The sequence below is a fragment of the Choristoneura fumiferana genome, chromosome 7, assembly GCF_025370935.1.
Source record: "Choristoneura fumiferana chromosome 7, NRCan_CFum_1, whole genome shotgun sequence".
Classification (NCBI taxonomy): domain Eukaryota; kingdom Metazoa; phylum Arthropoda; class Insecta; order Lepidoptera; family Tortricidae; genus Choristoneura; species Choristoneura fumiferana.
This window is the reverse complement of record NC_133478.1, coordinates 3,084,387-3,109,467: the sequence shown is the minus strand read 5'-3', so window position 1 is coordinate 3,109,467 and position 25,081 is coordinate 3,084,387. Positions and strand designations below refer to the sequence as shown.

General features: G+C 38.3%; 1 protein-coding gene across 1 annotated transcript; it reads left to right on the top strand.

Annotated features, from left to right (window-relative positions):
* The first annotated feature begins 5,311 nt into the window (after positions 1–5,311).
* Positions 5,312–23,699, top strand: LOC141429507 (ecdysteroid-regulated 16 kDa protein-like). Its single transcript, XM_074089835.1, has 4 exons — positions 5,312–5,469; positions 17,550–17,663; positions 21,219–21,337; positions 23,548–23,699. Exons 1-4 carry the CDS (start codon positions 5,403–5,405, stop codon positions 23,686–23,688), a joined length of 441 nt encoding a protein of 146 aa, XP_073945936.1. The 5' UTR covers positions 5,312–5,402; the 3' UTR covers positions 23,689–23,699.
* Positions 23,700–25,081: the final 1,382 nt, after the last annotated feature.

Sequence of the window (25,081 nt, the reverse complement as noted above, 5' to 3'; positions counted from 1 at the left end):
CGGCTTCCCAAACCTCTAGGCCTCCACGGCTTTACCCTTATAATACATACATTTTGAAAAGCATAGCATTGAAATGACTTAACACTTATTTATTTAGCACAAAACTATTTTCATATTATAATGTTCATGTTTACCATATGTTTATATATGGTAAACATATGGTAAACATGAGTGTAAGACTTAAAAAATTGATTACCTCAGAGAGACAGCAGAACTAGTCTGGAAGGGAAAAACGGACCACTGATCCGGATAGAGATATAGAGAGATAGAGAATACGCATTGATGAAGAGAGCATTTATGGATGATCCATATTAACTGAGACATTAATACGAACAGAACACTTTTGAAACGTCCAAAAGCTTAGAATACAGCTGACAAAGTATTCAGCTACAATTACACCTCAGCTAGCATGACGCGTCGACGCCGGCGGATGTTCTAAACGCTCGTTTCCTTACAAGCCACGAGAGAAAATATCTGTACTAAAAATTCAAGTTATCAGTACTTAGACACTCCATATGTATAAGCAATCGAAATAATTTATTGAATCAGGCGTTACTTTTGCGGAGTTCCATATTAATTAATGATCTAAAGCAATTACTTTGCTCACACGCGACGTTATGATACTTAACTATGCTTATGTAAGATATGCGTGTTCACGTAGTTCCTCCACACCACAACACACATATCTTGCATAAGCGTAGCTATCATAAGGTCGCGGGTGAGCAAAGTAATTGTTTAAGTTCATTATAAGTAGAGATGCAACGGATATCCGGCCTATCCGGCCACTATTTTACTATTCGGCCGAATACCGGATAGTTGCGTATTATCCCGCCGGATACCGGATGGTAAACAACTTATAGTTTTGATTAAAAACTGGTTTTTATCTATGAATTTATCAATTATTGACATCAGTTTATTATTCTAAGGGGCTGTGTCACCCATTGATTAATTTTAACTGATGGATAAATGTGATACCATTCCGCGTCTATTCAAACAAAACAAACAGAATGGACATCATATTTATCCGCCAGTTAAAATTAATCAATGGGCGTGAAACAGCCCCTAAGTTAATAAACTATACCCTACAAGTTGCAATATGCACGGAGTGTTCTGCGCATGTTCGAATTAGCTTAATTATTAATTGTACGTAAAACTAGGCCGGATATCCGGCTATCCGGCCAACGGTCCCGCCGAATATCCGGCATCCGGCGAAAAAGCATTCGTCGCTAAGGGCCTACGCTAGCAGGCGCGGGGGCCTTTCGCGGCTGCTCGCCTGCAGGTGTGTGTAGGTGTGGGTGCAGGTAAAATCGTCGCGCGCGACGCGTGCAGTTAGCACTGCTGAATGCTGATACCATTTTTAGGGTTCCGGAGCCAAAACGGCAAAAACGGAACCCTTATAGTTTCGCCATGTCTGTCTGTCTGTCCGTCCGTCCGCGGCTTTGCTCAGGGACTTCAATGCTAGAAAGCTGTAATTTTGCACGGATATATATATATGTAAACTATGCCGACAAAATGGTAAAATAAAAAAAAAAATTTTTTTTTTTTAGGTTACCTCCCATAGGCGGGGGGTGATTTTTTTCTCATCCAACCCTATAGTGTGGGATATTGTTGGATAGGTATTTTAAAACCATTAGGGGTTTGCTAAGACATTCATTCATTCATTCATTTGATTTATTGTTTTTTTTTTCGAAATATTTTAATATAATATTCAACTTTAGAGTGCAAATTTTCATTAAAATCGAGCGACCCCCTCTCTAAAATCTAAACCGGTTGGTGGAAAAATTTGAAAAAATTCAGAATGGTAGGAAATATATCAAACTTTCAAGGAAAACTATAACGGCTAAGTTTGCTTGACAATTATTAGTAGTTTAAGGTATAAAATATACCTAAACTTGGAAGATTCCGTATAAATATTTTGGGCGTGTCCGACACGCTCTTGGCCGGTTTTTTCATTCAATAGCCGTCCAACCGCTCCGTGCAAACCACGTTGCTAGCGTAGGCCCTAATTCCGCCTCTGCGACGACCTTTGGGTATAGCAAGAGAAGCAGTCACTCTATGACCCTTCTTTCTGGCGTGGTTCCCCCAGCGCAAAGGGCTGGGGCCACCGGAGAGCATCATGGTGATGGTGAATGTCCGGGATCCCATGCCGCTCCAATAACGGCATGATGATGATGATGATGATGATGTGATCCTGTTATCCCTCACTAGGGACATAGGGCTCGTAGAAGAGTTTTCCATTTGGCTCGATCTTGCGCGGCTTCTTCCAGCTCTTCCCAGCCGAGACCAATTGAGCCAGCCTCCTTCTCAACTGATCGCCTCCACGTGGTCCGAGGACGTCCTGGCCGTCTTCTGCCAGTAGATACGGCAGTAGATACGGATAGTAGTAACGGCATAGAGTGGAAAAACGTCAATGTGTTTGTAGTGGGTATGCTCCCTAAAGTATGCGAAGCTCACATAACTTTCCACGGTTGGTGTTATGGGCACTAGGCAAGGGATAAACTTAGGTACTTAAATAGATAGATACGAGTACACTCGAACACAAACATTCTTATTATGTATTATTCATACAAATAATCTACCCCGACCGGGTATCGACCCCGGAAACTATAGCTATCTGGTCGTCTTTAGGGGGGACATTTGTCCGGCAGGGGATGTCTTTCGGCTGATATAAAGGTGCGCTAAGAATAAGAATAATTTCAACATATTGATTTGTCGATCCTTGTTTTTTTGATTGCTCTTCTCTACCACTCAAAGAATGACTGGCAGAGATCCCTTCAGGTATAAGTCCACCTTTATACTTAACACTATTTTTTGTACTTTTTTGTTTTACCTTTTTGTACAATAAAGAGTATAAACAAACAAGCAATATGTCGAGCTAAACTCGATTTAAGACGTGAGTTATCCGTTACAATACTTACAATATCATTTCCATGTCAAAAACTAGATCATTTACCATAAGAGGTTTTCTGTAATAAGAGTTTTTTTTGGCACTGTTGGCTACCGTGAAGTCCGTTTGACAACTTTGACATTTGTTCCACATTCGTGATTGGTCAAATAACTAAAATGAGCCAATCGCAAGCAAGACTGTGACGTCAAACGGACCTCTCGATACCAACGCCATCTAGCGATATTTCGCCTGCAAGAAACCCTCGTTATAAATTACTATAATATTTTCCACCTATGATGAGATCTATGACGTTTCGAGTTTGACAGTTTTAGAGATGTACCATTTATCGAGTGAACTATCGATGTTTCTTAGAGTTATTAGTGCCTATTTTTGGAGGAGTTGCATTCTATTTTAAATATAATAATATATAATATTTTTCCAGTTTTCCGCCCACCGGGCCACCGCTTTCTCGTTCTCGCTCGAAATAATCCCTCAAACGAATTACAAACTCCCGACTCTGGGAGTTCAATACAGTTTATACAGTCCTTTTAGACCGTTTCAGCATTTTGCCAGAAAATAACAATAAACTTAACGAGAAACAGTAACAAAAGTCAACAACAATAATAAAAGAAATGAACAATAACAAAATACAATGCAAAGAAAATGCAAGGGAAACTCTACTCGTATACAAGGCAGACGCACTCGTACTGACAGTGATACTGACAAGCACTGGCCACAAGAGGCACAAGATGGCTGCGGCCGTGTTCCAAATAGCCGCGTTTACAAAATCTTGCAAGTTTTGTTTAAAAATTTAAAATATCTTAGTGTTCATTGTTATTGAATAATGAACCGCGGCAATTGCCGATATTGTTGTGTCACGTCACTACTCTGTTCTGTTTCACACACGCGTCCTTTAAAAAAATAAATATATTTCTATCGTATTCGCTGGAGTCTATTTAATGGACACTGATATTGCTATATATTTTTAAAAAAGTACAGTTTTACTTTTTTTTGATTTCGTTTGCTCCAAAATAAAATTATTTTTAAAAATATTTTGCGAACAGTATGCGTAATTCGGAAAATTTTCAAGTTTCACAGAACTCATCATAGGTAAAAAATACAATAATTCGACAAGTAGGTCAAATTTTGGCGGATCACAGTCTTTATCTGCCTTTATGAGACATGACTTGATGTTAGTGCCGTCTGTGATACAGACGTGCCTCGACGAGCGATGCGCTTCCGGTGGGACAAAGAATATGGCAGTTGCAGACTGGCAACATGACTCAGCAACTCTATGACGATTAACAAAAGGACTTTGAATTAAAAGTACTGGAGAAACAGGCATAATTATTATTATCATTATTTATTTATATATTTATAAACCATTATAATTTAACAAAAGAGAATTTCATATCAGCGGATGAAAACTTAACAGAGTTTATCTGCCGCTGTCAATCGCTCATTTTATGTAAATCTTGGGTCAGACTTGAAATTTTGAACATGAAACTACCGTGAGACTCACTCATTGTAAATGACAACATAACGGACAACTCACGTCCGAAACCGAGCACAGTGACATGTCGAGCTAAACTCGATCACAGACGCGAGCCATCCGCCATGCTATCACTTACAAGCAGGGGCGTACCCAGCTTCTGGCCTAGGGGGGGCAAGTAGTGTGTAGGGCAAACACCCGTAAGGGATCCTGCTTCATAGGTAAACGGAGCATATTGTAGAACATACAATTTCCAGGAGGGGGCAGCAATAAAATTTTGGACAACACGGATCTTAATTTATTACAAACGTGATCTATATGGGGTTCCCAGTTGAAATTACTGTCAATAACTAAGCCCAGGTATGTGTGTTCAGTGACCAACTCCAGTCTCTCTCAATTGCAAGCCAGACTTAAATAGAGTACACGGGTCAGTCAAGTATTAAGTCGAAGTAGGTATACCCGACACGTTTCGATAAGAAAATGATGATGATATTTAATTCATTTTACATGGCCGCTAGCTATTACATTAAATAATAATAAACTAACAATCAAATAACAATCAATTTTAAATCATCCTTTTTAGTTGACGCACTTTATTATTTGAAACATTACACTCAAGTTCAGTAGATAGAAGTAGAGTAGAGATAATATATATGTATGAGATAATATATTTCTGCAGATTTTAGACACACAATTTAAATCTACTACGAAAATACGCGACTCACAGCTCAAAAATTACGCTCTTCTGGCTTCACCCTAAGGGATAACCTAACAAAGAAAGCTACGACAAACTGAACTTATGTACCTTACCTATGTTACCTCTAAACAAAGAGCAGAGCAGGCGTAGCCGATTTAAACGGTCCATCGACCCTCTGCCAACGATACTCTTTGACCTGCGCCTGGGCATCATTATATAAAGCTTCATAAAGGTCACACACGCACACTGTCTCACTGGCCAGTCAGCTACTGTAGCGCGAGTCGGACACACGTTAGCGCGCGAAAAATTAAAAACAAACAGCCGCCATGTTGTTTCTGTTAACTGTTGCTGTCTTACTGGCCAGTACTCAAGCTAAGTTTTACACGGATTGCGGTAAGTGTTTTTCTTTTTTGTGATTTCAATAAAAAAAAACCAGTATCATTGTAATGTTGCCAGTTACCAAATAATGTCAATGTTGCGACATTTGCGGTTTGAGTGGATTAAAGGCATAATTAGGTACCTACTTCCCGCGATTTCAGTTGAATGTAGTAGGTTTTCGTATGTATCGCATAGTAAACGTTTTTTCGTGTGCTGTGCCTACCTCATTTGGGAATACGGGCGTGATGTTTGTGTGTGTGTGTGTGTTAACGTTTTATTTGATCTACATATAGTACATTCTATCTTATTTACAAAGGTGGTATCTGTAGCTATTGGGCATACCGAAACTTGAAGTTATTGCTTATTGCGTATGATACTCATACAATTAAATAAAAATAAACTTTTTTTTTCATTTAAGTATTGTAGCTATGCATAATTTACTTTGTGTATTTGGTAACATTTCATTCTTAGACCAGGTAAGCTAGAACAGGATCCTTTTTTGGGAGGAGTTCAACCAGTAGGTAATCAACCTTACAAAAAACTGACTTGGGAAATTCCGTTGCGCCACAGAAATTAACCATCGAATTTCTTGAACCCACCTTTTTAAGGTTAAGTTTACCTTTGTGTAACTCTTTGCCTAATTTCTGACAACTATTTCATAAATTGTTACATGTAATAAAATAAATCCATACCTACAGACTAACAAGGGTGGTTTCCAAAAAAAATATCTAGTTTTCCTATTCTTAACCATACAAAACGAGTGCCTGACAAAAGTTACGTTGTGTGTGACATAAACATAGCTCGGACAGGTCATCGCAAAAACAACAAGATTCAATAGAGTCGTAATACCTAAGATATGATTATTGATTATCTAAAGTAGATATTATCGTAATCATTTAAATTTTTAGTTGATTTCCGTCATATTTAGTTTAGTTTAGGTAAAGTGGTATTCCAGAAACAGTTTTGTGGCAATTGGAATAACATAGTAAAATTGTTTACTGGTTATTTCTAAATATTTCAAATATGGTGAAATTAGAAACGATTAGTTAGTGGATATGGTCAATTTTGGGTTACCATTATAAATGTAATTGAAAAATATAATTTAATAATACTGTAAATAATACAGACTCTATTAATCTTGTTCCATTACCGTGTTGCGATTGTTTTGAGATGAGCTATGGACATTAAAGTTAACACCCATGTAATTGTATGTTTAATTGAATGTCGCACAACGGAATCGACCATACATAATTATAACTATAGATGCTATAAGTAAGTTTTTGAACCCCATCTATCGAATTAAAAATCATAAAAGCAAAAAGCTAGCTAAATTCTTAAAAAATGATACGTACCTACATATGTCAGTAAGAAAACAATCTTATGTTTGTAACACGAAAACAAAACAACTATTAATAAAAAAAAACACATACTGCCAAATACATGTTTACCGCTATGAAATGGGTACGGCTCGAAAGATATGACAACATTTAATAGGTATAACTATAACATTTGATAGTATGCTACATTTGATATAATTCGATTTACTCAAGAAGTAAAACTAACAGTAACGTATATTATGATTAACACTTTTTCATATATCTTTATTTTATATGAGTTAAGTAGATTACGTTAGGTTTATTTTATAAAACAGTCGTAGGCAGTTTTATTTTAGAATAAGTTAATATATTTTTTATTTTGACGACCAGATGGCCTAGTGGTTAGAGAACCTGACTACGAAGCTTGAGGTCCCGGGTTCGATTCCCGTGTCGGGGCAGATATTTGTATGAAAAATACGAATGTTTGTTCTCGGGTCTTGGGTGTTTAATATGTATTTAAGTATGTATCTATCTATATAATTATATTTATCCGTTGCTTAGTACCCATAACACAAGCTTTGCTAAGCTTACTTTGGGACTAGGTCAATTGGTGTGAATTGTCCCGTGATATTTATTTATTTATTATTTATTATTTAATATAGCTCCTTCGATAATATTTATGATTCCGCCAATGTCGAGGTTGAAAAATACACTATCGGTTGGCTGTTGTTTAGTAGCTTCACTGGAATTATATCAAAATATGTGTATGATTATACCAAATGTTACAATCATATCAAATTTTAATTTTTTTTTTTTTTATCAATCATTACACACCCCTTTCAAAAGATATTTTCCATTTTGTTGATTTACTTTTATTTTCTATAGATACGATTTTATTATATTCAACACATATCTATGAAAAACATTACTTTTTAGAATGTACATATCTACTTTTAAAAATGAGCTTTAAGAATTTAATGCATATAGGTCAAAAGACAATCCACCTATTTTACACGCCATACAAACAATGTGTTCGTAATGCGTCATAATATATATATAAGATAGAATAAAGTAAGTAAGTTATATGATAGTTACATGTACATACTTTTAGTTTCTACATATTTATTTTTAATGATTAAAATGACGTGACTTGTTGCATGATCGTTTATCGCACTCGCACGTATTGCCGTCCCTTTCACGATAAGCAGTCTTGTTTAACATGCTAATTTAAAATCGTATTTTATCGGTTGTTTTTCTATTAATCATACTAAATGCAATAATCTCAAATCAAAAAATCAAATCTTGAATGGCTATAAAATTTACAATGATTTCTCAACATTGTCTGCTTTTATCGGTTTTTGTGTTTTCGCAATGATATTTTACGTCATTCGATAAACATTATTATTGACAATTAATATTATTTACTATTGAAAATACAAACTGAAATATAGATGCACAGAAAAAACAGAAAAATAAGACCATCACTGGGAATCGAACCCAGGTCCTCGGTAATCCGTACCGCGTGCTATACCGCTACACCACTGATGGTCAACGGTACCGACACGAATTTCCCTATGCACCTCATATCTCAGCTTGTGTTTCTTACTTAGTCACACAAGTTAGTAGGTAGGTAGGTAGTAGGTAGTTAGTAAGTAGATATCTCTTGTCCGGGTGAGCGGTTAGTTCCAAAGGAATGCCGAAAAAGTTTGAGGGCTTACGGCATAGATGTCGCTAGCATCGCTGCTTTTGTTACTAAGTAAGAAACACAAGCTGAGATATGAGGTGCATAGGGAAATTCGTGTCGGTACCGTTGACCATCAGTGGTGTAGCGGTATAGCACGCGGTACGGATTACCGAGGACCTGGGTTCGATTCCCAGTGATGGTCTTATTTTTCTGTTTTTTCTGTGCATCTATATTTCAGTTTGTATTTTCAATTTCGGTTTTACGGGATGACCGTAAAAGTAAAAATTTGGAATTGAAATAAAAAAACTACAAAAAGATTCCAAAAAACCAATCTTAATTATTTACTATGACAGGGTTCCATGGTGGCCTAGGAATCAAATTGGTTGACTATACATAATAATACGATGTCACCAGGATGAAGGGGGTAGGTGTTGTTGGGGTGAAGATTTTTTTATCAAATAAAAAATAACAGTTGCCCACTTCGACTTCGTCTGAAGAATTCGCTTATCCCTTGTATCTATTCTCATATTTTTCATCTACCCTACTTAGCCGAATGGACATTTTACTACTTTGACGTAAGACGCGGGAGGGGGTATGAAGGCGTTCAAAGCCATACAACACTACATAATAGGTACAGATATAATATAATATACAATTTTGTAAAAATAAAACTAAGATTCTTACGGTCTCATTAGGATCAAATAATAATAATAAATAAATTCATTTTATTTCGGGCAACTTGGCCCAAACTTAGCTATTTAAAAGTATTTACCAGAACTGCAAATGTACATAGCTAAACTAATAAAGTGATTACCAAAAATCCATATATTTAATTGGTCGTTACGAGAAATAATCTAAATCTGAAATAAATGATTAAGGTTAAATATACAGTTTGGCGGAAATACCTACCGTATGAATGTTTCCGATTCTCGTTAGGTTATCAATGATTAGTATATAACTAGTTGTTTAATGACAAAATGACAAAATTTGCATGGCACGGCACGTGTATCGTGTCATATAATACGTACACGATAGTGAATGATAACTGCCAACTTTGTTAAATTATTATAAACAATAAAAAGGTCACTTGTACATTATGTACACTTGTACATTGTACATTAGTAGGTACGTCACATGCCTAACTGCCTAACTGCTTGTTGTTATAGACTTTTAGATTGTAGGTATATCAACTTTAATAAGAACTTTATTTAGATTTGGTTTATTTGATTTACAATACTGTAAAATTGATTTCTTAGAAAATTTCATTATATCAAATTACGGTTGTATTTTACCCATTATCTTTTCAAACTTTATGTATGTAAATTGATACGGTACCCGATTGATACGAACATTAATTAATTTTGTAAAAATAGTAAGATAAACTTCCTCGGTGGCCGGTTCCGAGAACTTCTTAGCTAACCTTCTATCTTACACCTTAAAACGATCAATAATACAACATGCATTCAGCCACATACACTCTTTTACAAAAAGCCATCATCTTAACCACTTGCCGCATAGTACGCAAATCCCTTTCAATATAATACACAAAGTTAGAATTAGAAATTAGTTCGGTACATGTTTTAAAGCACTGCTTTAAAGCCGCAATATACCTCCTAATCTAAGAGAGATAACAAAAAGTTAAAAACAAAAATAAAAATAATCTTAATTATATAAACTTGTATATTTATTTATATCGGGGATTTAGGAAACCACCAACGATTTTGCCGAAATTTGCTTTGTGGATTTTGGGGGCGAAAAATCAACCTAGCTTGGACTTTTCTAAGAATACGTGTGTTTTCGCGTTTTTAGACGAGTGAAACTCGGTCGCCCACGTACGAAGTATTATTAAACGTTATACCTATCTGGGTGCAGCAGTAAGCTGCTTTGAAAGATATGGATTACATGTGACAGTCAGCTCTCCAGATGGTACCCAAATAAAGGTCAAGCCGTAAGCTTTATAGGATTTGACAAGGCCTCTCTCTCGGCCCAGCCGATAGCTTTTACTTGATGTATCGAAATTAGGTAAAAACTACCCCAGGTTTGTAAATTTACCCGGAATCCATTCCAAATCTCGGTATCATTCATCTAAAAAGAAAGGCTCTAAGTACTGTTCGGATTCGAGTTGTTTGAATGTAAAGAATTTCTGTACCTAACTATTTCAAACTATTTTTAACCGACTTCAAAAAAAACCACCTAGTCCCAAACTAAGCAAAGCTTGTACTATGAACACTAGGCAACGGGGGTGCGCCAAAGTTCATATAAAATTGCAAATTCGATTATTGAAACGTCGAAAATATATCTCATACAATTTTACATCCTAATGATCATTATACATTTTTATTTTAGTTAATAATCATTGGAACTCCGAATTTATTATATTCATAATGTCATTCAACATAAATACCTCTATTACTACAATTTATTGTTTTTTATTGTTTATTGATAAGAAACAAACAGTCTTATACAGAATTATGAGCAGACTTAAATTAACACAATCTAGACCTATAGTTTTAAGGTTTATGTTAGCAGACAGCTATTACAAAGAAAAAATGAATAATAGATAATAATAGAATTATTATATACATAAAAAAGTAAATAAGATTTATTATGTAGATCAAACATATGATAAAGAAAACGAATCCAGATTTGTTATGTAGTCACTTCCCTGCAAGTGAAACAAATTATTTATGTATATATCGTTATTCAACATATCGATTTCAGGCAATAACATTAAGGGGCTGTTTCACCATCCATTGATTAGTGTTAACTGACGGTTAAATGTGATGCCGTCTCTATTTGTTTTGTTCGAATAGACGGAGACGGCATCACATTTAACCGTCAGTTAAGCCTAATCAATGGATGGTGAAACAGCCAACATACATTTGTTTATTCCTAATCTATCCATACATAAATGCAAGTAAATTCAAAATAAGAAACTAAAAAAAAACTAAAAAGCCACAAAAGCCAGAGGTTAGAATTGTGATCTTCACAAAATATAAATACTGCCAAAAAATGGGTTAGGTTAGGCTGGAACTGCGAGCCTCACGGAACCAAAACCCTGCCAGAAAAGTGGGTTAGGTTAGAACTGCGACCCTCACAGAACCGAAATACTTCCAGAAAAGTGGGCTAGGTTAGGTTAAAACTGCGACCCTCACAGAACCGAAATCCTGCCAAAAAAGTGGGTTAGGTTAGGTTAGAACTGCGATGATTATATGAAATAAGTTTATAAATAAAGAAATTCTCCGAAATAACATTATGGGTATAGATAAAATCTCAGTGTTGACATTATGTGTAAAAAAAAATCGATATATGTATCATTATGAGCAATGTAGGTAGTAGTAAAAATAATTATTTTAAAAATATAACGAACAATTTTCGGAGAAATTATGATGATGATTACAAAGAGGTATTATTATAAATAATCGAATAAAAAATTGTATATGAGCCAATATGGACCCAGGCAACGGATAAACATCCTACTTATATAAATAAATACATACTTAAATACATATTAAACATCCAAGACCCGAGAACAAACATTCGTATTATTCCTACAAATGTCTGCCCGGCCGGGAATTGAAACCGAGACCCAAGCTACGTAGTCAGGTTCTCTAACCACTTCGCCATCCGGTCGTCTTCCGGTTTGAGTCCCGGGACAGGACATAGGATAGTTTTTATCCCAGCAAATTGCATAGTCCCCGCGGGATAGCGATAAACGAATTCTACGCGGGCGGAGTAGCGGGGAACAGCTAGTAAACTATATGACTATGATTAAGTACTTGTTGAGCCTGTTTACATAGTGTTGATCCCAGGTTCGGACAGGATACACGTTGTCATACTAATATGGACGACAATGGCCGACGATTTTGTACGCACACGACACGCCCCGTGATGCAAAGGGCAATTGATTCGATTAACCGTATTCCCATGAATGACACAGTACTTAATCTAATTACGTTGAGTAAATGTGTGTAAGTATATCGAAAATACAAACTGAAACATGGGTGCACAGAAAAACCAGAAAAAGGGACCGGTGCTCAAAGTCAAAGTCAAAATATCTTTATTCAATTTAGGCTATAACAAGCACTTATGAATGTCAAAAAAAAAATCTACCACCGTGCTGGTAATAGAACCCAGGTCCTCAGCAATCCGTGCTGCGTGCCATACATTTCTCCTATGCACCACATATCTCAGCTTGCTTTCGATATGGATTTCACGGGATGACCGTAAAAGTAACAAATTTGGAGTTGAAATAAAAAAAAAAAAAAACTCCAAAAACCAAGCATAACTTGATTACTTAATAGCAAACATCTCTTGACCGGGTGAGCGATTAGTTCCGAAGGAATGTTGACGTCTCTCGATGAGAGCTAAAACATAGATGTCACTAGTGTCGCTGCTTAAGTGGCTAAATAAGAAAAAAGCAAGCTGAGATATGTGGTGCATAGGAGAAATTTGTGTCTAGACTCCTATCCAGTGGTGGTGTAGGGGTATGGCACGCAGCACGGAATGCTGAGGACCTGGGTTCGATTCCCAGCGCTGGTCTCTTTTTCTGGTTTTTCTGTGCATCCATGTTTCAGTTTGTATTTAAATACAGCAAAAAGACTCCAAAAACCAATCATAAATATGTGTTTACGAGTATTTAAGGGGTTTTATGCTGAAATACTCATTCAATGGTGTGTGTGAAGTTCTCGATTAGCCCTCGGCCCGCGTGGGAACTGCGGCCCGAACCCTATGTATGAGAGGAGACCTGTGCCCAGCAGTGGGATATAGGCCGGGATGACGATGATAAATGTATATCTACTGTTTATATCAGACGCTACGGTCGGTCGGAGATTCATCAAACGTTCTAAAATAACTTTTTGTATTTAACAAAGTTAACAAATCAAGTTGTTGGCATTTCAAAACTCTTAACGATTTCCATCGCAGTTCACTGAATTAGAGTGAACAGATTAGGCGAATAACAGCACTTAGAATCACGTACCAGGGTGGAACCTTTTCATAATAAATTTCCACATATTTCTTTGGAAAATGACATTAGTAAGACAAAGGTTTCACAAGGACCAAGTTCAAGGGCTTTAATTCATGGGCCATACCATGGAACCTTTTCAAAGGAAAAATCATTAAGATCTTCCTTGTTAAATAATGCGCTGTCACTATGACGTTTACTGTGAAACTGATCCATGGTGGCTTATGAATTAAAGACCTTGACTGTCCATATTGTACATTTAGCTAGTGTTTATCCACGGGTTTTCACGCTTAAACCATTAGATATACAGCAATTCAATTTAAATTCCAGGATTTTATTGAATTCCCTAAGAAATTCCCATTCTAGACAGGTACGCGTCGAAGATAAAAGTATTTATACATACCTAAGTTTCACTTTCTACTGAATATAGTACAAATTTATAGCTATAGACGCCGATGCACTTAGATAACATTTATAAATGCGAAACGATATAAATCTTACGACGTAGGTATAAAGTATAACAATCTATCAAAATTATAAAGTGTAGGTACTTATACATAAAAGTAATATGTAGTTGACGGAATGTCGTTAATACCCTGGACGACTATGGCCGTGCGCTGGTGTGGGACGCTACCTGTACAGATACCCTGGCGGCGTCCTACCTACCAGCAACTACCAAATGTGCGGGGGGCGGCTGCAGACGCCCGGGAACGCCTCAAGGTCACAAAATATAGCTGTCTCGGCGTCCAATATCATTTCTTTGCTTTCGGCGTCGAGACTCTAGGTCCTTGGGGTAAGGGTGCGCTGGAGCTAAAGATGGAGTTCAGCAATAGGTTAAGGGAGGCAACAGGCAACCCTCGCGCCGGCAGCTTTCTCGCGCAAAGAATCTCAATCGCAGTTCAACGCGGGAATGCTGCCTGCGTGATGGGCACTATGCCAAGAGGCCCACCTCTCTTTTTTAATTAAAGTTTTAGTTTTAGTTATTTTAATTTAATAGTAGTTTTAGTCCTATGGATATTTTCTTAATATTTTCTTAATAAATAATTACAGTTTATATGTAGTTTATTCTTTTATTAACCGTTACCCGCGCCGTGACTCCGTCCGCGCGGTATTCGTTTATCGCTATCCCGCGGGAACTATGCAACTTTCCAGCATAAAAACTATCCGATGTCCTTGTTCGGGACTTAAACTATCTGTATACCGTATTTCATCTTAATCGGTTCAGTGGTTTAGACATGATGAAGCAACAAACAAACAGACTTACCAACTTTCGCATTTATAATATTAGTGAGATTTTATTGATAAAGTGTATTGATTTATTTTATTGATGTATAGTATCTAGTGCATAATCCGTTCCCATCGTGAAAATTCGAAACACGACTTCTTCCGAATGCTGCCGACGTGTCCATGAATTATTGTATTAAGTGACATGTTTGTATTAATAAATAGGGTAATTTATTTATTAGTGAGAAACGTCAAACCACGAGTTTGATACATCATAATGAGATGTTTATAACCCCCACGATAAAATTATGTAGAGAATGAAACATAAGTCGAATAAAAATCTTAACTCAGATGTAAACCACTCTACAGGGTGGATAATAGGTAGGATAATTCTGAACATTTTTGGCCATATTTACTATTATGCAAAGTCACATTTTTTAAATGACACATTTATCAAAGAAGTTTATTACCTAATCAATTTGTACGCGTAAATCGCTGTTACTTTTTTTTGTAGTCACGCAAAGTCACAAAATTACTTATCTGAGTTTCTTCTTAAGAGGTTTTTTTTATCAGTGTAGCAGTAGTGGGCAATTATTTGAATTTATTTTGAAGAAACAAGGCATTGCGCAGGCAAAACACTAAAAATTAACTCAATACAGGTTATACAGGGTGTTAAATTAAAAAAAAACTGCGGCAAACGGAGTGATTTTCAAAAGATTGAGATCTCAAAACTTAGCATGATAGTGAATCTGGTCAAAAATTTTCTGTCATCCCTTAAAACCCCTACATCCGACTGCCAAACAGCCTGTATATCGATATTATTATTCTCTCGATGCGACCTTCCCCTAAAATGTCTTCATGGGAGGGTAGGACTCACTAAAGCCGCATGCATACGAACGTTTCCGAGACAATACAAGTCAACGCACGTAAAAAGAGCTCCTGGCGATATACCTGCGCAGTGAGCTAAATACGGACCAAATTGGCGGCGGAGCAGTGGCGAAAGCGGGAAGGGGGCCTAGGAGCCAATGAGGAAGGTAGGAGCGCGCGCGCGGCCGTCACGCCATTGGCTTGTTAGTTGACAGATGCGCAAACGTATCCCCTCCATTAGCCACCCAGAGCTCTTTTTACGTGCGTTGACTTGTACAATGAGAAAGAATTACACTACATGAAGAAAAGATTTCCGGGGTATCAAAACGTCATTTGCTAATCTAACGCCGGCGTCACGGCTCTAAACAAAGCGATTACAATGTAAACTCTAATTGTTACGGTAACAAAACAAACAATATGTCAACAAACTGATAAAGGATGTAACCGCCTCTAACCAAATAGTCGTCGTCAGTAATTTCTTTTAGAAAAATCGTTTTGTTCGTCAAAATTATATAGGAATACTAGCCACCCGCACATTTTTTTTTATTCGATTGGATGGCAAACGAGCAAGTGAGTCTCCTGATGGTAAGAGATCACCACCGCCCATAGACACCTGCAACACCAGGGGGATTGCAGATGCGTTGCCAACCTAGAGGCCTAGGATGGGATACCTCAAGTGCCAGTAATTTCACCGGCTGTCTTACTCTCCACGCCGAAACACAACAGTGCAAGCACAGCTGCTTCACGGCAGGATTAGCGAGCAAGATGGTGGTAGCAATCCGGGCGGGCCTTGCACAAGGTCCTACCACCTGCACATGCCTTGCTCGGGTACAATTTTCAAAGTTTTTTTGCAAAACATGTCATTTTTAATACCAGCTTTTTTGCTGACAGTACTTTTTGTTAGCTGTATCACAGCATAGATACAAACATAGGTACAAACTTTATTACTAGTATTACCAGGATGTCACTGCCAGATTCATCATCCCAGCCTATATACGTCCCACTGCTGGGCACAGGCCTCCTCTCAGAACAAGAGGGCTTGGGCCGTAGTTCCCACGCGGGCCCAGTGCGGATTGGGAACTTCACACGCACCATTGAATTGCTTCGCAGGTTTGTGCAGGTTTCCTCACGATGTTTTCCTTCACCGCAAAGCTCGTGGTAAATTTCAAATGTAATTCCGCACATGAATTTCGAAAAACTCAGAGGTCCGAGCCGGGTTATTGCCAGATTATTGCATTATTATTATTATTATTTATAATGCACAGGCAGCTTATAGCTGATGCGTGCATATCATTGTTCACTTGTGTAATCAAAACAAATTGTAGATCCGCAACATGCTTCGTGATTAGTCTAACCTAACTTAACCTAAACCCCAAAGCAATCCCCGGACCGATGCAATTCAGACCCAAACGTACTAAATACTTGCCGCATTGCCCCGCTGAATCGCTAAAGATATACGCTGCACAAACAGTCTCGACACACCAGGACAATGCGGACAAGCAACCCTGGCTTGTGTAATTGTCTTCAAAGTACTTATCAAGTCTGTTTTTAAAAGAATTCACTGAAGGTGCACTGATCACTGTCTCGGGCAAACTGTTCCACTGTTTCACGACGCGGCTGCCCAGGAATGGCATTGTCACCAGATTAACATAAGTATGCCAATTTTAAATCAATCTGACCACTGGAACTGGTCAACGTAGCTGGGGAACGTCGCTAATACATGTATTTACCTCTATTAATATCATCATCATCATCTTCAGCCTACAGCAGTCCACTGCTGGACATAGGCCTCTTCCATGGCGCGCCACAACACTCTGTCTTCAGCCCCTCGCATCCATCCGCCGCCAGCGATCCTCTTAAGGTCATCCGTCCACCGTGCCTCAGGACGCCCTACACTACGTTTTCCCGTCCGTGGTCTCCATTCGAGGACTCGTCTGCTCCACCGTTCATCGGTCCTGCGACAGACGTGGCCAGCCCAACGCCACTTCAACGAACTAATTCTCATTCTATTAATATATTTTCATTAAATTGGCTACAGGATCGGCGCTTGCTACGGTGCAGAGTGTGGGGGTCAGCGGCTGCGCAGACGATGCCAAGGAGTGTGTGCTCAAGCGCAACACTAATGCTTCCATCACCATCAACTTCACACCCTGTAAGTTTATCACACTTGACGCTACTTTTTTCAGTCGCGGAGAATTCTAAATAAAAAAAAAATTATAACTGTTTATTTCATAACAATTTTACAATTAGTTAAATGATCATCATCATCATCCCAGCCTATATACGTCCCACTGCTGGGCACAGGCCTCCTCTCAAAACGACGCGCCCACGCGGGCCCCCGCCGCCCAGTGCGGATTGGGAACTTCACATGCACCATTGAATTGCTTCGCAGGTTTGTGCAGGTTTCCTCACGATGTTTTCCTTCACCGCAAAGCTCGTGGTAAATTTCAAATGTAATTCCGCACATGAATTTGGAAAAACTCAGAGGTGCGAGCCGGGGTTTGAACCCGCGACCCTCAGCTTGAGAGGCGATAGGTCAAACCACTATGCCACCACGGCTTTTTTAAAGAGTTAAATGATATTCCTAGCTAATCTTTATTTTTAAAGATTTTAGTTGCTAGGCTATGAGTTGCCCTTAAGGGCTTTAGGGCTTTTGGCTTATAGGGTCACGTGACCAGATTTGTCAGTCAAAGTCAAAATATCTTTATTCAATTTAGGCTATAACAAGCACTTATGAATGTCAAAAGAAATCTACCACCGGTTCAGAAAAACCTCTGCTGAGAAGAATCCGGCAAGAAACTCAACGAGGTATATATATTTGTCGCTGGAAACGAGGCGTCGAGCGACTACATAAGGCAGCGCCTTAATATCCATCATGAAGTTGACTTACGAGTATACTCCATTTATTTTAACATTTGAATTTGCACACGTTTTTAAATGAAACAACGAAACTATTTAAAATTGTGTTAACTTCTGTAATAAAAACATAATAAATACCGCTAATAAATGTACATCTATGTAGGTATTTTAAGTCCATTTGTGTTCGAAATACCGAGAAACGTGTTACAAATTGACCGTTAATCTTAAATTAAACGGAGTATAGAGTCCTATGACGTCATAAACTAACCTAACCGACAAAAAATTGGAAACCCCGACTTTGTCACTTCAAAGTTCAATATTTCAAAAACGGCTCTACGGCTCTATACTCCGTTTAATTTAAGATTTGAATTAACGGTCAAATTGTATAGACCATTTCGCCGATGCGATTTTTTTATATCTGTGTCTGGCTGGAAAAAAATACTTACCGTGAAAACTTTGAAATTGTTGTAGAGCGTAAATCATAAACGATTAAAATAAATTGATTATTCTCACAATGTCCTCAAGTGATAGTGAAAATTATGATGTTGAACAAAGAGCAAAAGACATCATTGATAATCTTTTGCCGCCGAAATCTAGAAAGATTTATTTAAAAACCTATGAAAGTTTTATGGACTGGAGGAATAAGAAACGCATTAATTCTTTCACAGAAATGACTATTTTTTTCTCGCAATCGAAGTGAAAAATAGAGTTTACACCTCAAGACTAAAAGTCAATATAAACCCTCGGATAAACGGGTGTCTCCTCGCTAAAGCTCGGGTGGCCAAACACCTCGGGTATATATTGGCTTATTTAAGTCCCGCGATAAAAAAAATACTATTATTAATTAAAAACAAAATATAAGTATGTAGCTGTTTTGAGATTAAGCTAAAGTTATTTTTATAATAAAACTAGCTGTTGCCCGCGGCTTCGCCCCCGTTGTATTTTTTTCTTTCATAAGAACCTTCTTTTGATAATAAAAAACACAACAAAAAAGAATTAGCGAAATCGGTCCAGCCGTTGCCGAGATTTGCGCTTAGCGAATAGCAACACATTTTACGATTCATTTTTATTTATATAGATAATATGTTAATATAATCAATGAGGTCTTTATGTTTTGTTTTACGAGTAATCAAGAGTTGCATAATTAAACATTTCAACAAAAATGAATCATTTTCTAGTCTCTACTGAGGAATCAATTATGCCGAACATTCGGTTCCGTTTCCTTAAAAGATTTACCGAACATTCGGCCGAATATTCGTATTCGGTGAAACCCCGTTCGGCCCATCTCTAATGCGCACTATGATGTCAATAGCTACAAGCATAATCATACCTAAACGGAAGCAGTTAATGACTGTTAACATAGTTCCAACATACACAGTTTTATGAGAACAATTGTCATGACACATAAAAGCTGATTATTGTAATACAAATGTTATTAGACTGTCTTGACATTAAACGTTTCAATATTATCATGAATGCCCCTGAGTGTGATATGGTTGCAAGTAAATGAGATATGGTTACTCGCGTAATGGTGCGTGTTGCAGGTGGTAGGACCTTGTGCAAGGTCCGCCCGGATTGCTACCACCATCTTGCTCGCTAACCCTGCCGTGAAGCAGCAGTGCTTGCACTGTTGTGTTTCGGCGTGGAGAGTAATACATCTTAGGCCTCTAGGTTGGCAACGCATCTGCAATACCCCTGGTGTTGCAGATGTTTATGGGCGGTGGTAATCTCTTACCATCCACGACCCACTTGGTCGTTTGCCATCCAGTCGAATAAAAAAAAAATGCAAGTTTATGCGAGTGTGGATAAACGCGACCCTCTTCCCTTTAATTTGTACTCAATTGTAATAATGTATTATTATTATTGTACGTTCGAGGTCAATAATGTATACACTTTACTACCGTGTCGCTGTCACTTCATGTTTGAACTTTTTTATAAAATTGTCAGAAGGCATACCTACAGTGACAAGGAACTGAAGTGTAAAGGCATCTTTAACCTCGACTGTTTTACTTCAGAGGTTTTCAACCGGTATACCGCGGCACACCAGCAGGGCTACTACGAAACTCGAAACTCGAAGTTCGTGTCGTGCGGTCCCTCTGACACTTACACTGTTTAATACGAGAGCAAGAGGGACGGTACGATACGAACTTCGAGTTTCGTAGTAGCCTTGCAGTGTGCCGAGTATTCAGCTGTGCCGCGATCGCCGCGAAGTGTATGCGATAACAAGCCTAATACGGAACCCGTAAGGTGCTACGCGCCAGTCCGATTCGCACTTGGCTATTTTTTACTGGTGTGCCGTGAAACTTTGGTGAACGAAAAGTGTGCCGTTAGAACCAAAAGGTTGAAACGCTTGGTATGTTTGATATTATTAACATTTGCTTCTTACACATGTATTCAAACACGAGTAGGTAATCCCGTGAATTGTATTATTTAGTCTCTCTTTTCTAATATAAAATATAAAAAAATAAAATTATTTTAAAATTTATGACGGTGGAAGCATTCTACACTTCCACTGAACGTAGATATAGTTTAGATATAGTTAGTGTTTAGTATTGTAACTAAGGGACCCCATACATCCCTGTATTTTTATTATTATTATTTTTTGTATTTTTTTCTTTAATTGTATAATATAGTTTTTAAGTATTTTATTTGTAATTATATTATTATGAAAAAATGACTTTCTGCCAAGTTTCTTGCGGCGCATTCTTCTTGGCAATGATGGTCTTTCCGAAAGCGCTGGTAGTTTAAAAAATGACGTGTAAAAGTGCCCATTGCGGCCTATTTACTGAATAAATCATTTGAATTTTTTTTAATTTGAATTTTGAATAAACTTTCAATTTGTTTACAGCCGTAGCGGTGAAGTCCATAGAAACGGAGGTCCATGGGGTGATCATGAACCTGCCGGTGCCTTTCCCGTTGCCGCAACCCGATGCTTGCAAAGGCAGCGGCCTCACCTGCCCTCTCAAGGTACGACAGAATGAAGGTGCGGACATGTTATTTAAAACCCGACGCCACGCCACGCTAGCACACGCCATCCAACGCTTAACAGTCAATATATTTCGAAAATACATATCGAAATTACAAACTGAGACATGGATGCACAGAAAAAACAGAAAAAGAGACCAGCACTGGGAATCGAACCCAGGTCCTCAGCATTCCGTGCTGCGTGCTATAACCCCTACACCACTGCTGGACAGGAATCTAGACACGAATTTTTCCTATGCATACATATCTCAGGTTGCTTATTTCTACTTTGCTACTTAAGCAGCAGCACAGTTATCGCGCGCAGTTCCCTCGGGAACTGTGCATTTTTTCGGGATAAAAAGTAGCCTATGTCCCATAAATTATCTCTATGCCAAAAATCACGTCGATTCGTCGCTCCGTTTCGACGTGAAAGACGGACAAACATACAAACACACACTTTTTCGCATTTATAATAATCATCAGGGCTACTACGAAACTCGAAGTTCGTGTCATGCGTTCCCTCTGACACTTATACTATTTAATACGAGAGCGAGAGGGAACGCACGACACGAACTTCGAGTTTCGTAGTAGCCCTGCAGGTCAGGTGCAGATAGAAAGATGCGTCGGACGACGTGGCGTGGCGTTCGCGTTTTAGTAATGTTTCCGTCTTGACTGTCTATCTATGTAGACACATTGAACACGACCTATTGCTAACTGTAGGGCGAGCTCTGCTGGGCTACTACGAAACTCGAAGTTCGTGTCGTACGGTCCCTCTGACACTTATACTATTTAATACGAGAGCGAGAGGGAACGCACGACACGAACTTCGAGTTTCGTTGTAGTTCTGCAGGTCAGGTGCAGATAGAAACATGCGTCGGACGACGTGGCGTGGCGTCGCGTTTTAGTAATGTTTCCGCGTTGACTGTCTATCTATAGACACATTGAACCCGACCTATTGTTAACTGCAGGGCGAGCTCTGCTGGGCTACTACGAAACTCGAAGTTCGTGTCGTACGGTGCCTCTGACACTTATACTATTTAATACGAGAGCGAGAGGGACAATACGATACGTACTTCTAGTTTCGATCGAGTTTCGTAGTAGCCCAGCGGATCTTTTTGAGCACTTGAATACTCCGCTCCGGTATCTATGACAATTTATTGAAACAGGCGTTACTTTGCGGAGATTCATGTCACCAAAGAACTTGTTACATAGTTCATTGGTAACATGACAAATGTGTGTCCATGCAGCTCCTTCACCTCCACGCTGTAAAAACACACACACAAATCACAGGAACCCATGTCTTGACTTGTTTCGAACTCAACCAGCGTTCATCGTCAGATGTGATGGTTGCGTTCGAAATACGTCACGGTACAGTCGAGTTCATAAACTTGTGAGCAAAAATTTCATCAAAAATATCTGAACAGCACGCTTCTACGCCGTTAACAATAGAGTCGTTTTGTCTTATTGCATTCTGTAGGCACTATTAGACTTGGTACTTTTTAGGGTTCCGGAGCCAAAATGGCAAAAACGGAACCCTTATAGTTTCGCCATGTCTGTCTGTCTGTCCGTCCGTCCGCGGCTTTGCTCAGGGACTATCAATGCTAGAAAGCTGTAATTTTGCACGGATATACATATATGTAAGCTATGCCGACAAAATGGTACAATAAAAAATTTAAAAAAAACTTTTTAGGGTACCTCCCATAGACGTAAAGTGGGGGTGATTTTTTTTTCTCATCCAACCCTATAGTGCGGGACATCGTTGGATAGGTCTTTTCAAACCATTAGGGGTTTGCTAAGACGATTTTTTTGTTTGTGAAATATTCAACTTTAAAGTGCAAATTTTCATGAAAATCGAGCGTCCCCCCCCCCCTCTAAAATCTAAACCGGTGGGTGGAAAAATTTGAAAAAATTCAGGATGGTAGTAATTATATCAAACTTTCAAGGAAAACTATAACGGCTAAGTTTGCTTGAGAATTTTTAGTAGTTTAAGAGTAAATAGCAGCCTAAGGTATAAAATATACCTATACTTGGAAGATTCCGTATAAAATACGAAATCCTTAGAAAAATATTAAAAATGTTTTTCGTAATGGCTACGGAACCCTATTTTGGGCGTGTCCGACACGCTCTTTGCCGGTTTTGTTTTATTTATTTTGCTGTACTTAATAGTTCGTGGCTTAGGACTTGGTATCAGTACCTAAACAACTCTTTTGCAGGCTGGCGAAGTGGCTAACTACGCAGCAACGTTACCAGTCCTGAAATCCTATCCCAAAGTCAAAGTCGACGTGAAATGGGAGCTGAAGAACGAAAACGACCAGGATCTGGTCTGCATCATGATTCCGGCCAGAATCCACTAAGTAGCCGTCACGTCACTAAACATACTTTTTACCTCAGTAAAGTAACCTGAAACAAACGCCATCTATTGGAGAAGCGGCGTTCATTACATCAAAATGAACAAGAATTAGAGGGATAATTAAAAGTTCGCAAGTTCCGAAAGCTTCCCTCTATACTTGTCGAATCTCTTTGGATCAGGATAGTTTTAACGTCAGAACTCAAACAAACAAGCTCCATAAAAATAATAACTTAGTGATAAAAATAAAATGAACCCCCATCCCAGCCTATATACGTCCCACTGCTGGGCACAGGCCTCCTATCAGAACAAGAGGGATTGGGCCATAGTTCCATGTACAAGCATTTCAAAGTTCTACCAATTGTATTTTTTTTTCTTTTCTTTTGTACAATAAAAAGTTTACATACATACATACATACATACATTGTCCGTTTTTCGCCTGCCTTGGAAACATTACTTACATTAGAGCGAGCTAGCGTTTCAAACCATAAGTTGTCAGTAAACTGCTATTAGATTTTTCAATAGTGTATAGATTATAATGGTGTAATTAGAATAAAGTTGATATAAAATTGTCTTCTCTCTTGTATTGTATACGAATGGTCTTTGTTTTACAAAAACCTAATTCATTTAAAAATGCATAAACAGATTTTTATACAAGCTTTAAGATCTTGCCTGGCAGTGTTTGTAAATGATTTTAGATGTAGTTTTATTTATACTTAAAATAATTTCAACATACCAAAGTTAATGTCAAGTTACTTTCAAAAGTTTCAAACGTTGAGAGTTTAAGCCGACTGCGAAGGCTGGAGCAGTTAAGAGCGTATTGTGTGTTCTTCAGGATGCAAAGAAGAGTATCTACTTACCTCATTACAAAAAACGCTCTTTGTACGAATACTATGCATCACAGATATCACGAGTCGTGATTATTTTGTACAATATAGAATAAAACAAACAATTACAACAAAACCGTGTTTTATTTCATACGAGTTAAATACAAAAATATGGTGCCAAATAATTTAACGGTCCGCCTGCGAAAATCCAAGTTCGTATCGTACCGTCCCTCTCACTCTCGCATTAAATAATATAAGCGTCAGCGGGACGGCAAGATACGAAGTTCGAATATTGCACTTTGTATCCATAGGACCTGTGGCGGACTCTGGCTACGACAACGCTCGACCGACGGCGGTTTTCTGTTCATTGCGTGGTCGAAACGTCCACCGCACAGTGGCCACCTGGCAACACACGCAATGAACAGAGAAAACGCTCACCGTGCCGCCTGTGTCGTGAAGTCGTGGCCAAACCGTTGGATTGTAACTTACGACTATTCAGTCTAACTAGTTTAAATTTTCTTACATCCAATGTGACTAGTAAATGAGCAGTTTTGTAAAATATAACCGATACAT

Bases quoted from the DNA above. Each gene is read 5' to 3' on its own strand.
- LOC141429507 (XM_074089835.1), top strand. From the start codon at position 5,403: ATGTTGTTTCTGTTAACTGTTGCTGTCTTACTGGCCAGTACTCAAGCT. The intron at 5,470-17,549 runs GTAAGTGTTTTT...AATTGGCTACAG, and splicing joins TAAGTTTTACACGGATTGCG to GATCGGCGCTTGCTACGGTG. The intron at 21,338-23,547 runs GTACGACAGAAT...ACTCTTTTGCAG, and splicing joins GCCTCACCTGCCCTCTCAAG to GCTGGCGAAGTGGCTAACTA.